Source organism: Tetranychus urticae, chromosome 3 (assembly GCF_039701765.1).
Source record: "Tetranychus urticae isolate SD_2017Ah chromosome 3, NJAU_TeUrti_SD_1.0, whole genome shotgun sequence".
NCBI classification, from domain to species: Eukaryota; Metazoa; Arthropoda; class Arachnida; order Trombidiformes; family Tetranychidae; genus Tetranychus; species Tetranychus urticae.
In genome coordinates, this window is record NC_142960.1 from 565,404 (window position 1) to 580,558 (window position 15,155).

The 15,155-nt window shown below is 32.6% G+C and overlaps 1 protein-coding gene across 1 annotated transcript; it reads right to left on the minus strand.

Moving 5' to 3' along the window:
* Positions 1-9,016: 9,016 nt before the first annotated feature.
* Positions 9,017-9,922, minus strand: LOC149093116 (uncharacterized protein F54H12.2-like). The gene has a single exon (XM_089268725.1). It carries the CDS (start codon positions 9,920-9,922, stop codon positions 9,017-9,019), a length of 906 nt encoding a protein of 301 aa, XP_089124851.1.
* Positions 9,923-15,155: the final 5,233 nt, after the last annotated feature.

Genomic DNA, 15,155 nt, shown 5'->3' on the forward strand with positions numbered 1-15,155 from the left:
TTCATTCATAGACGAACTATCCTTTTACTGACCTGTAGCTATCGTTGCAATTACAATGAAAATAAAAAGAAAGTTCTAAACATTTTAAACACTTTTGTTGCTTTCAAATTGCATAGAAGAAGCTATTGCAATTTATGATTGTTTAAAGCAAGCAGGTTAGGTTGCAGCAAAGTGACATATGAATGTAAAAATATTTACAGTTGACAAGTGAATTGCAAACACGCCTCGATTGCGGGTACAAGTTATATTTGTAATAAACGATTCCAGTAATTTGAAGATGGGCCAATTTCAGAACATCAGAGTTCTCACAATTGTCAGTAATACGTACAATTAGTCAATCGGTTTCACAAGCCATAACTACGGAACATTGATTAAATGTTTCCATTGAACTTTTTATTTTATGAATTTAATCTTTTTTTATGTATTAATAATATGCTTGATATTATATACCAAGTAAATAAAACTTATATGATGTTATTTGATACTAACAGAATCAATAAACACTTTGCAGGCAACCAAAGTCAGAAACTCTTGTCTATTAACCTGAAACTTGTGCTTAAAATGAGGCTATCACCCTCTTAACCAGAGCTATGATTAGTTTGTCCAATTGGGTGTTTTATCCGTGCCTTTGCCAAAGTAAAAATTGAACCTCTAAGAAATCAACCGACAACAAAAAAACTAGTTTATAAGCGTTTCGCTGTTTCGCTTTGCTATTCGACTTTAGTAGACTATAAGCAGCCCACTCTGGCACACTGTGCTAGCACAACTTGACCTTTTTCCAGGAAAAAGGTCAACTTGTGCTAGAACACAGTTCCAGAGAAGGCTGCTGAATAAAGAGAAGAAAGAGGAAAAGAAAGACAGGAAGTGAAAACGATTGAAATTCAATGAAGGCCAATTCCAATGAATTTCAATCGTTTTTCTTTCTCGTCTCTCTTTTCCTCTTCTCATCTCATCTCATCTCATCTCATCTTTTATCTTTTTGGATAAAATTTTATCCTCTTTCTTTCTCTCTCTCTTTTCTTGCCCTTTCCCTCTAACTTTTCCTTTCTTTTCCTCTTCTTCTCACCTCTTCATTTTCTTGATAATTTTTTCATCTCTTCTCATCTCTTCTCTCCTCATCTATTTCTCTTCTCTTCTTCTCTTTTCTTTCTTTCTCTTAATCATTTTTTCCTCTTTTTCTTTCTCTTTTCATTCTTCTCTCCCTCTTCTCACCTCTTCCTCATTTTCACGATAATTTTATCTTCTCTTCTTCTTTCCTCTTCTTATCTCTTCTTTCCTCTTCTTATCTCTTCTTTCCTCTTCTCATCTCTTCTTTCCTCTTCTCATCTCTTCATCTTCTCGATAATTTTTTCTTCTCATCTCTTCTCTCCTCATCTTTTCTCTTTCTTTATCTTTTCTTCTTTTCTCTTCTCCTCTCTTCTCCTCTCTTTCTTTCTCTTATCTTTTCATCTTTTAAGGTGAATTTTTCTTCTCTTTCTTTCTCTTGCTCTCTCTTTTCTTTTCTCTTTCTCATCTCTTCTCATCTTTTCATTATTTCTTTGATATTTTTCTTGTTTTTTCTTCATCTTTTCTCATCTTTTCTCATCAAATAAAAAATAAATGCACAATGGCTTTGAATTGGTGAAAATTCAGTATTTTTTAACAAAATCGATAATTTTCGATCAAATTGCATTCAAAATTTGCACTTTTTTTCTCTCTTCTCATCTCTTTTCCTTTCTTTGTCTTTACTTTATCATTTTTTCTGCTCATTTCTTCTCTTCACCATATCTTTCTTTGCTCTTCCTCATCATTTTCTTCATCAATTTTTTCTCTTTTTCTGAACTTTTACTCAACTTTGCTCAACTTTATTCAACTTTTCCTCAACTTTTCACAACTTTTGCACAACTCAACTCAACTCTGCTCAACTTTTACTAAACTTTTGATGCATTGATGTAAAGTTATGAGAAGTTGAAAAAACTTTATTTAATTAAGAAATTGAATGAAAATTAGTTGTTTAGACATGATTATGCATTTCGGAGTAGTTTTTTTCGCAAACATACTACTTTTTCATTGTAAGTTGAATGAATAAATCATCAATAAGTTTGATTATTTCATCGCGATCGGCGGTTCGAATATAACCCTTGCGTATATTTTCAAGGAAGTCCTTGGTCCGCTCTACTCGCTCTTTCAATGATTTACCAACAGCACTGAAAATACACAAGTAAATGCATTTTAATAGAAAATTTGAGTAAAATGTTATAAATTTCAAACAACTTACATCTGAGTTGGTTTTCGCCCAAGATTCTGCCAATCAACACTATTATCAACATTTGGATGAAGTTGATGAAAAAGTTGATGTCTCGCCACCGGACAACAAATGGCACAGCAATTTTTAACACAACACTTTGCAGGTGGAGGTGGAACATTCATCGAACATGATGGCACATTTTGTGTATCTGCTGTTGATGGTTGGCACTGATTTTTCTTTAAAATTTCTCTCAATGATGTTGCATCATGTACATTACGGGAAATTTCATTAGATGATTTTCCAACGCTTCTCAATGATCGAGGAGCTGTTGAGGCAGCATTGTTTGAGAAGTTTGGTGATGATGCAGCAGCAGAAACTCCTTCCTGAATTTCAGACGCATGTTGACGAACCAGGGTTAAAAATGGTGGACATATTGTCAAACGTTGGCCTTGCACAGTGAAATGAGGAGGTGAAGGTGGTGGAAGGGGTAATGCAGGTGGAGGTGAGGATGAAATAAAGATTTCATGTTTTATTTCCATTTCCATTTTTTAACACAAAAAACTCAAGAAAACGTCAGAAAAGTTAGGAAAATTTAAAACTAATGTTGTCAAGTTGACCAAATGACAAAATAATTTTTGTCACACTGTGTTTTAAATTTTTGCTCACTACATTAGCTCACTCTTTTCACACTTTTAATGGTACTTAGCTAATATTTTTCACACTTTTACTGTTTTTATCAACAATTAGAAACATTTCTAAGAAAAAGGTTCGCGGTCTTTTTGACATTTTACAAAGTGATTTAAAGGCTATTTTTCAAGTGAATCTATTTTTTATTAGTATTTTTCGATCGAAAGTAAACAAGGTTATATACAAGCGAGTTATTTGATCGAATGTACTTCCAATGAAAAACTTAATGTTTTTTCCGAAGAAATAATTAACTAATATTAATTCCAATCATTATATTTACATTATTTACTAAGTAGGTAAATATCTAACATTAATTGCGCAAAAAGTAAATTGGTAATTCGAGAGAATTTTGTGGCTCTGATTTCGAAGAAATCAATAATCGCAGTTACTATCAACTGACATAATAATCAAAGTGATATGTCAAAGTGAAATTGATTCTTTTTACGTGTGAATTGTGTGTTTATGTATCACATTGAATTACATTAGTTGATTAATGAGTTATTGCTCTTTTTTTCTCCGAAAATTTATAATTAGCACTTTTAAAATGAGTAGAGGTGAGTCAATTCTAAAGAAGTGAGCATAGGTGAGAATGAATCTCACTTTCTAAATCTCCCTTTGAAAAAAGTATATAATGATCATCATTTCAATGTTAAAATCAGTTTCTTTTCTTGTCTTATTTTTAGAGTAAGTTTTGGAATAAAAACTCTCTAAATAAGTTCAAGTTAAGAAATTTCCTAACCAATAGTAAATCTTCATTAAACCTTTTAAATTTTGTTGAGCTATTGTATAGCGAAGTAGTCTTAATAATTCAATATATTTCAATTTATTCTTTTAGTCTTATATCATTGTTTCTACGCTAACTACTAAAATGGATGAAAAAGTAAGATATCTCAACTATTTCTGCTTTCATCTTTAATTTTGACACAATTATCATTTCAAAAGTATTTTTTCATTTTTTCGTTGTTTTAGGTCAAGTCAATACCATTACGTTCTACTGCAGAATTGATTGACCCTAGATGTTTCCCGATAGGTCTATTCGATCTTTTATTGAATCCACTCGATTTGCCTGTTCCCAAATATATTTTAACTAGGAATCAAAAAGCTGCCCTTAGAAAGAAGAAAAAGTTAGCTGATATCAAGAGTCGAGTTGACGGTGATTTCGGAAAAAATATAACTAGAGTTAAAATGTCAAGGAAAAATTGTGCTAGGGCTAAAAGACTTAATCTTAAAGCTAATGAGATTTCAAAATTAGAAATTACCAACAATGACGAATTTCGTAAAAATTATAATTTGTATGAAAAATATCGTAGTAAAGCACAAGCTGAAAAATTTTTTGCTAACAAAAATGAACAATTGTCAAAAATGAAATAATACTTTTGAAATGATAAATCATTGTAAAATTTTTAATTATTTCTAAAATTAAAATATTAATTACTCTTAAATCAATCGTTTATCTTTTACTAGAAAATTAAATGCAATTATTGTAAATTTACCGGTGATTCGGTTGAACAACTCTTCGATCATAACTGTCCAGAATACGATGCTGAAGTTTTCATTCCTACTCCTTCAACTGAAATTGAAGTAACTGAAAATAAGGATACTTTTCACAATCAGCATTATTTCTGTATGCTTTGCGATTTCGTTGCTGATAATCCTGACACGTTGAAAGGTCACAAATGCAATCAAATGAGTCAATGGGACATATCACTAACTGACACTTTAAACATGCGTTGTGAGAAATGTAATTACACAGCAACAGATATTGGCGATTGGATCACACATGACTGCATCATTGTAAAAGAAACGTCAAATGAAAGGCCAAATGATGATGATGGCTTATTAACTTGTGAAAAATGCGATTGCAAATCTTACAGTCCCATTTTTTTTGAATCTCATGTTTGCGAAAACGAATTGTGGACTTGTCAATATTGTCCATTCGAAACATATTCGCTAAAAAAGTTTTTGGAACATAAATGCGCTCTAATGGTCAAACCTTCTGAATACAAGTGTTCAAACTGTCCATTTGTCACGAAAGAGATTTAGATTATCTTTTGCACAAATGTGACAAATCAGAAAGCCACGCAATTGATGAACCTTGCACTTCAAATTGTAATCATCAAACTTATATTGATAAACCAGCGATTTCAAAGCAAGGAACTAAACGCAAAGATGTTGAAGAACACAATACTACAAGCCCCAAAAAACAACCAAAGTTTAATTATTATTGTAAAACTTGCGGCAGAGGTTTTGTTCGAGAAAATGCACAAAAGTCTCACTCTGAATGGTGCAAAAACAGGATGGTCATAGAAAGTATAAATTTGAATGATAACATTGGTGAATTTGCAAAGATTGCCTCAGCATTCAATAAATTCGTTACTTATGAAAACAGAGCTATTGAGTGCATTGACATTGAGAGTTTGCAAATGTCAGCTATTGATGATTTGACTACATTATTGAATCAATATTTGCAAAATTATAATTGTCTCAAGTTTGAATTGATTGTCGACGCAACTTTAACACATCCAATCAATCAAGATGTTACATCAAGACGCTGCTTCCATTCAATCATGCACTCAATTCTTCTTGGTGACGATATACAAAATACATTGATAACAGCTTTTGCTGAGATTAAAGAGCTTGTTGATCAACACACAGAAAGAGGCAGTGGTTGGACATTAAATGCAATCAAAAGTTTACAAATCAACATTGGTAAATATGTTCCACATCGTGGCGGATGCTCTCAATTCTCACTTCCAATTGAAATGATCAACAAAAAATGTTTAATCAACATAAAAACGCAAGATTCATGCTTTCTTTATTCAGTTCTTGCTGCTTTACATCCATTTACTAAAAATGCGCAACGTAAATCAAACTACACAGCATACATTGACAGATATGATATAACTGACTTACCTTTGGATGGAAATGTTGATTTATTTCAAGCTGTTAAATTTGCTAAGCGAAATAATTTAAATATCAATATTTATACTTATGATATTGATGAAAAGTGTGTCATTCCGTTGAAAATCATGGGTGGACAAAAAGATGATCCGATATTGTTGTTTCTCTATGATGATCATTATTATAAAAGCACACACTTTGATAGGTTTGCAAGTTGTAAGAATAAACACTCACGACGTCATTGTTATCGATGCTTAAGTGCATTCACAACAACCGAGGCATTACAAAAACATAAAGTTGATTGTTTTAACGCTAAACCTCAACGGACAATTATGCCTGATCCACACAATAATTCGTCAAAATTGAGTTTTTATCTCTATCAAAATGAAATTATGCATCCTTATGTTGTTTACGCTGATTTCGAAACTCTTTCAGTGACAAACGCAGATGAATATCGTGTTCGAACTCTTCCTGTTTGTAGCTATGGCTATGTCGCCATTGATTGGACCGGAAAAATAATTGCAAAAGATTTTTATAGAGGTGAAAAAAGTGGCGAAAAGTTTCTTGCAAGTATTGTTGAAACAAAGCGTAAACTTGATGCAGATTTGGCAGCGCGTTCAAAACCGCTCAACATGACAGATGAAGATGAATTCAACTTTAGAAAAGCTAAAAAATGTTTCATTTGTTCAAATCCACTCCATGCTAATCGAGTTAGAGATCATGATCATCTCACTGGAAAATATCGTGGTGCAGCTCACAATGAGTGTAATTTGATTTACCGCCTTCCTTCAAAGTTACCGATATTTTTTCATAATTTAAAGAACTTTGATTCGCAAATTATATTCCGTGCTTTATCTGAGCCATTAGCTGCCGATATTTTCATAATTCCGCACACGATGGAGAAATATATTGCATTTACATTTAAAGACTTCATTTTTCTAGATAGTTATGCTTTCCTCCCGTCATCTTTAGAAACACTTGCCGAAAATGTTACCGAAGATTATAAATCGACATTTTTGAAACAAATGTTTGATGGTGATGTTGATTTATTAATGAAAAAAGCTGCTTTACCTTACGAATACATTGATTCTTTCGATCGTTTTAAAGAGACATCCTTACCAGAAATTGAAAAGTATTATTCATCATTAAAAGATGCTAACATCAGCAATGAAATGTATAATCATTTACAAAATATTTGGAACAAATTTGCATGTGAAACACTTGGCGATTTTCATGACCTGTATCTGAAAGTTGATGTAATTTTACTTGCTGCTGTGTTTGAAAATTTTCGTAAAGTCAGTCATGAAAATTTCAATCTTGATCCTTGTCATAATTTTTCGATCCCTGGATTATCAATGAATGCTGCATTACGATACACCCGAGCAAAAGCCGGTTTACTCACAGATGTTGATATGCTAATATTTGTCGAAAAAGGAATTAGAGGAGGATTAACTGTTGTTTCAAAACGTTATTGCAAGACTAGACAAGGTATTAATGAAATCATTTATCTTGATGTTAATAACCTTTACGGTTATGCAATGTCACAGCCTCTGCCATACGATAATTTTCAATGGGTTGAATTAAAAAATCAAAATATTGATCAACTACTCGCAATGTGTAGAGGCGACACTGGAATGATATTCGAGGTTGATTTAATTTATCCTGACCACCTTCATGATGAGCATAATGATTTTCCATTAGCGCCACATAAAATGGAAGTAACTGAAGAAATGCATAGTCAATATCAAAAGGAACTATTAAAAAGATTAAAAGAAAGAAAAATGAAGCCTTCATCATCTGAAAAACTTCTCTCAACATTTTATCCAAGAGAGAAATATGTTGTTCATCATAAACTCCTCAAGTACTACATCTCTAAAGGATTAATTGTAACTGCAGTGCACCGAGCTTTCAAGTTTCGTGAAAAAGCATGGTTACAGCCCTATGTCGATTTTTGTACCAAACAAAGACAAGCAGCAACAAACAGCTTTACTAAGGACTTTTGGAAGTTAGGTGTTAATTCAATTTATGGTAAAACAATTGAAGACAAGCGCAAACATCGGCGTGTTCAATTGGTTTTTAAGGAAAGTATAGCCCTGAAACGATTAAGATCTGAATTATGAAAAATTTCACCGTTATTGGTGAGGACAAAATGCTGTTTCAACTCAAAAAGGTGCCGTCTACATGAACAAGCCTGTATCTGTTGGTTTTGCAGTGCTAGAGCTAGCTAAACTTAAAATGTTTGAGCTTCATTACGATCATTTTAAGGCTCGTTTAGGCAATAATGTTGAACTTTTATACACTGATACTGATAGTTTGATCTACAACATCAAGACAAATGAAGGCTCGGCTGTCCTTAAAGAATTTTCAGACATCATGGATTTCAGTAATTATCCTAAAGATCATCCTCTTTACAACAACAAAAATGAAAAGGCTATTGGTTTTATCAAAGATGAAATGGGTGGCAAAAGGAGTGAAGAATTCATTGCCTTAAAGCCTAAACTTTATGCACTCAAGACTGCTGAGGGTGAAAAGAAGAAAGCGAAAGGTATTCAGAAAAATACAGTGAATAAAACTATAACTTTCAAACAATATGAGGAATGTTTATGGGATGAAATTATCCCGATTGCGAATCAGAAGCGACTACAATCAAAGGATCATGTCATTAATATGATTGAAAATAAAAAAATTGTAATGACTCCGTTTGATGATAAAAGATATTTATTGGAAGATGCAGTTTCAACGCTTGCTTATGGACATTTTGCTACGAAAGAATCTCTTTAACATGTATAAAATAAAAATTTCATTTTCGAGATGTGAACATAAATTTAAACACTTGTAAAACAAATCTAAATTTTTTGTAATTAAAATGAAGAAGATACAAAAATAACCACATGCTGTTGAACTATTTCCTTGATATTTGCTTTCGTTATAAACATAACCTCGCGTAGCATTTCTTTCAAGAAAAGTCAAAATATTTCCGGTCGGTGGTCTTCCGAAGGAATCGAAATAATGCCCTTGACGATCCTTGTTGATGATTACAGCGACCCAGTGACTTCCGTCTTTGTAATGCGGGTCCAAGTTAATAATGATAGAAAAAGGAACATTGCAAGTAATTGGTAAATAATCAATAGGGTAAACCCCATTAAAATCTTTTTTAGCAGATAATAGTTCAATAATATCACGTGTTGTCAACATTTTAAATTAGTAATCAATATGGACATTCCTGTTACTGTCTATAGCAATGTAATTGTCATACTGTGCAAAAACGATAGCTTTGATTGGTCCAGCTAAAGATTTAGCAAATTTTACTTGCATTCTTATAATGCCTCTCTTAATTAGACTCAATGTCCCATTTTCTGCTCTCATTGAACCATCAGACGTGAGATCAAAAGCAAATAATGTTTTTCCGTTTTTGTAGTCGGAATGAGAAATGTTCATTTGAGGGTGCCCTTCATCTTGATTTAAACATCTGTATAGATTGACATATTCACGCATATAAATATCCTCCGAAAAGTTGGGTGTGTATGGAATGCTAGGGATCATAACTCCATCAATGTACAATGCTAGAAAATTGATGAAATAGTGATCAAACTTGTATGGATCATGATCGATAGAGCCACCGAAAGCTTGATCATCAACAAAACCGACAATTATTCTTCTCGGCAACATTCCCGTGAACATATTTTCAATAGCAGCGACACTTATATTTGCACCAATATCAAAACATTTCGTTTCATTGCGCGTGATAAAATATTTTGCTGGACTTGTAGATAGACCTCTCAATAAACTTAAAGCAGCATCAGGGAATAATTTGACTCTTTTAATATGCAAGCTAACATAGTTGATTTTCACCATGTATGAAGCTGCATCCTCAGCATTATATTTTAGAATCGGAAAACTCTCAGCACTCTTGGTAAAACGAAAAGACATTGGAACTGCATTTATGAGCAATTTATCTTGCTCACACAAAGGAAGATGAAGTCGAAAGTATAAATCAAAAGTTTTTGTTTTCATCCTTGCTTCATCAACTTCTTCCATTCTTCCTTTATCAACAGGTGTAGGATGACGGAACAACTCATCTTGAAACCATGCTTGGTAATGATACATGTTATGAGCTTGAGATGTATTAACAGTCCCCAAGAAGAGATCAATTTGTTCAAATAGTGAATTTGCAAAATTTTTAACAGGTTTGATTTTATTTACATCACCAAGAGTTTTTCCATCACTTGTAGTAACAGAAACATAAAGGTGAAGCATTGTTGCTTGTAAGTCAGTAAAATCATCAGAGGCTTGTACTTGTATTTCGAAGCTTTTTCCACTATCAACACTTGATGTTGGGCGATATTCGACTTCATATGATGATTCAATTGCAGTTTGAGTTGGAGGAATGTGAAAAATTTGAAGTTCTGTTTTGCTCACAGGAATCGATGATGAATGAAGATACTCCATTATTCAAAAATATCTCGTTTTTTCCTTCGTCTAGTAGTTTTTCGTTTCTTTGTCTTTTGTTTTTTAGTTTTCTTTCTAATAATCTTCCTTTTTGAAGTCTTACGTTTCTTTCTAGTTCTTCGAATCTTTTTATGAAAATGTAAACCTGAACCAGTCTGGTCAAACTCTTGACTAATTCCCATCAATCCTCTTTTTGCAGCAGTTCTTATACCTTCTTTACCTCTATTTAATAGTGATTGCTTTAAATTCTTATCATCAAGTATATCTTGTCCTACGTTTATCCCTGTTTTCAACAACTCCTTCCCAAAAAATTTTAAAACAGGAATACCGAATCGTTTGAAAATACTACCGATACCATAACCACGTTGATAAGGTTGTCCTCTGAATACATTGACGTCTTCAAATCCTTGACCTGCTTGTGCTTGATAATGACTAGTAAAATCACTATCACAACCGCAATAAACTTTTCTATTCATTTTTAGCTTTTTATTTTAATATTGAAAATTCTTTTCTTATACAAGTTCTCTCCTCTTGAAATGCAAACTCAAATGTGTACGCCCGTCAGTGAACTTTATTTCTTCTCCATTCTCATCAGCAAGTAAAATACTAATACTATTCAATTCGCGAACACGCACAGAATAATAAAAAGGTTTCGTTATTGACATGTATCCAATTTTATCGTACATTCCTTTCGTTATTGGCACTACCTTCAGGAGACGTGATTTACCATCCCCAACAAAATGATCATGAATAATATCAGTGTAAACGAAAAGCAAATGAGAGCGAGTACCTAATGTTGGTACACTATTTGCAGAACATAATAAATAGTTTCCGTCCAATACATCATTGTATTTATTTTGATAGTCAGCATAAGTGAAGCCAAGTCTTTTCACAAATTCTTTATTTAAAAACATTGGCATTATTGGACCAAATGGTGATGAACCTCTGTTGATATGCACTTTACCGTTTTTTAAATAGATTTGTGGAGCTTTGAGGTCTACTTCGAGTTCAGCAGTAACAATATCATCTTTTTTAATCAAATTTGTAAATTCAGTATTAAATTTATCAAATATAGTGCTAATTTCGGAATCTTCTTCAAATGTTATGAATGATTTTTTGCCCCCCATTTTTGTTTTCGAATCTTTGTGTCCATATATCAAGCAGAATTTCACTACTAATTTAGAATGATCATAAGTAATCGGATAAAAAATCTCTTGAACACCGACTACCCAATCTCCATCAAGGTGTATCGTCTGCGGTAGTTTGTTTGCAAATTTAGATAATGTATTATCGGGAAACGTTTCCATTGATGCATTTGAGACAACATCAATGAAAAATTCTTTAGATTCGCTCAACATTTTCAACCCAACTATTGAACTTTGCAGGGTAACCAAGCCACTTTACTAAATATTCTCTTTTCCTTGTTCTTGGATTAATACGTTGTTTCAAAATTTTCTCAATTTTGAGTACTTCAGGTTTTTTGGTTAGTTGTAGTTCCCAGTGATAGAAAATTGAGGTGATGATTTCTCCAGCTAAATCTTCTATTCTGTAAATATATCCTTGAGGAGTCTTTTTAGCTTTGATGACTTTGAAAACTTCTTCACTCCAGTTTGTTGTAGCACCTTTTTCAAAAGTTCCTTTTGCGCGGGTTATTCTCACATAATCTCCGACTTTAAACGATTTTACATTGAATGAACTTGCTTGTTTGTGTGATTTTCTTATATTAAGTAAAATCTCTTTCTCATTATCGGGAGTCACAGAGGCAGGTGATGTATTGATTGTTCGATGAAAAGAGTTGTTGTAACCAATAACGATATCCTCCAATTTATCAATGTATCGATTAGTGTTCTTTGCAGACATAAAACGATAAATTCTGGATCTTAATGTTCGATTGAATCTTTCTGCAATAGCACATTTAATTACATCATCGGTAGTTGTAAAGTGATTAATATCATGCGATTGTAAAAGATTTTTCAAAGTTGAATTGACGAATTCTTTGCCTTGATCAGTTTGCAACTTTTCAGGTTTTCTTCCTTCAGCAAAAATTTTAATAAATGCATCAGTTACTGTTTTAGCACTTTTGTCCTTAACTGCAATAGCCCAGGCATAACGACTAAGGATGTCAATGACAACTAAAATATACTTGAATCCGTCGTTTTCTCGTGCCAACCACGTCATATCAAGAATATCTGCTTGCCACTGCTCATCTAAATGATCAACAAGGATCGGTACTCGCAGGAAATTTTTTCTTCTTTGTTTGAATAACGTGTATGAATTTTGTTGGTTGAGCCAATTAGCTACTTGTCTCAATTTCAAATTTGGGTCTTTTTTAATTGCGGCATTATAAAGCTTTTTGAGACCTCCGAAACTACCTTCAGATTTTGGATCAAAATAAATTGACTCTAAAAGCTCCTCGATAGTATCTCCCATGATGGATTTTTCTCTTTCTTTGTCAATGAGTCTTTGATGCTTTTATTGGCAATTAAATTAGCAATAGGTATTTCATGTTCTTTTATAACTTCAAGCACTCTTTTCATACCGACTGGTCTTTTCCGGGCTAATTTCTTAGAGAAGAATCCAACAATTTCATCAATGTCACTTCCAATTATTGGCTTATTTTTAGCATTTAGAATCGCCCCATTTTCATCAATTAGAAAATCCATTGACCTTAAAATCAATTTTATTTCATTCATCCTTTCCACTTTTGGGCTTTTTGAGTTTCTGGTTTCCTTTGTCATTTCTTCACGTACTTCCATATGGTCGAGTATGTTGTTTGGAATTTCAACTGCACTCTTTTCTGTAATTACATTTCCTACGCTATTTTGTAAAATTCTGTTTTGTGTTTCTGCTTTCAGCTGGTCAATCTCATTTGATAATGCAATTTTAATTGTATCAGGCAAATTTGAGTGAATTATACTATCAGTCATATCAACTCTTTGATTCTTGAGTCGAAGGAATTCATCTTCAGGGATCAATACCAAACGAGTAACTGTATTCATTTCAGGAATTTTTCAACGAGTGTAGAGGCTAATAAGCTAATTATCGGTAATAACAGCTTTGGTAAAAATCCACCTTTTTGAATCAAAATATATTTGTGTTTTTGATCAGTGTAATTATTGTTTGCCAATCGACGTAAATCATTCTTATAAAGCTTAAGTAATCTTTTTTGAGGGTCACTAAGTTTGATTTTTCCGTTGACAATATTTCTAATAATCTCTCTTATAGATTTGAGTACTTTTCTGGGAGCAAGTTTGAAAAACTTTTTTCGGGCAACTTTACTGCGTGTTTTAGCTAATTTTTTTAGCCATGGAAGACAACGGGCACATGTTTTAACGCTCATGATTATCAAAAGTTGCACTTTATTTTGTGAAGTTTCTTATATAATAAATCAAGGTTGATAAGAAATCATATATCCTTTTTCACCAAGAATGCTTGTTAACAGTCGTAGATTAGGTGGAGTGTTAGGTTTTAAGTCAATGAATAAATATGAAAAGGGATCCTTAGTTGCATCTTCGAAAATTGCTTGAAATTTTTTAATCTTTGTAGGAAACATTTGTCGGGCAATATTTGTAGCAATAGATTGATCACGAGGGTTTTTAAACAAAACAATATATTGTGAGTTTAACGAAATGTTTCTGCTTTCCTTACCACGCATAAAAAAATTCTGAACTATTAGTATTATTGATAAGTTTCTATGGTGAGATCCTTTAGTGAAGATCTCACTTATCACTTTTGAATTTGCTGTTTCAAGCATGAGGTCATCAATAATCAACCATTCAGGCTTACTACCGTCAAACATTTCCATGATATTTTCTGGTAATCCTGGCATAAATGTTGTTTTTTTGAATGTAGCGAAAATAGGTTGATACTCTCCATAACAATAAACAATTCGTTGAGGAGCTGGAAGACAGAATAAAGCATTATTTTCAATCAGTTTTTTTACCCAAACAGTTTTTCCTGATCCGGTTGGGCCTGAAACTAACATTGTGAAAGGATGTTTTAAATAAACTTGAAAAGACATTTTAAGATTTCAAAAAAATTTATTAATTGTTGATGAATTGATTTCTTATACATTTGTTTGCATGAATTTCTTTGTGCAGTTACAAATATTGAATCTTCGAGATTGATACCATTTTTTCATCATAATAACAATATTTAGAGAACATTTGGTCTTTGGTTTCTTGAGAAGTAAATGTAAATGACAAGGATATTGTGTTCCATCGTCAATCTCTTTGCTTGTTCCGCCATAATCCAAAATGTTTATCCTCGGAATATCAAGCTCACGAAGTATTCTTTCAGCTTCAATAGACTTGCAAGCAACTAAAAATTTGTCACTGTTACGGGAACTCTGGTAAAATGTCTTGATCGTAGTCATCATCTCATCGATAGTTACTCCGTTCTTTTTAGCAGCACTCAAATCAAGTCCATGGTGTGTGTTTGATAAGTAAATTGCACACTTTTGTTCATGAAGTGATAGTTTTTGAACTGATAACTCATTGTTAATTGATGAATGTAATAAACTTTTTTCATCAAGAATAGCAACTTCTCTTGGATAAAACACTGAAGAAGAATAAAAGCCTTGAACATCAAAATAAGCACAAATGTAGTCCATTTTGGAATCAACTTTGAAGTATGGAGAAATGAAATTTACACTGCTTTATATACATTTTCCCTTTGACTTGAACGCCCTCTGTTGTCTTGCGCAATTGAATACTTGAGCTAAAAATCAACATTAAAGCGAGTTATTAGTTGAGGTAAACACAATAACAAAGATTTGTATTCTTTATCATTCATAATTTCAATTGCATGATGGACATCTAATGAGTTTGTGTAAGTAACTCTATTCAAAAATTTATCCTTAGCAAAGTAATCGATTATGTCAAGAGGGGTC

Bases quoted from the DNA above. Each gene is read 5' to 3' on its own strand.
- LOC149093116 (XM_089268725.1), bottom strand. From the start codon at position 9,922: ATGTATCATTACCAAGCATGGTTTCAAGATGAGTTGTTCCGTCATCCT.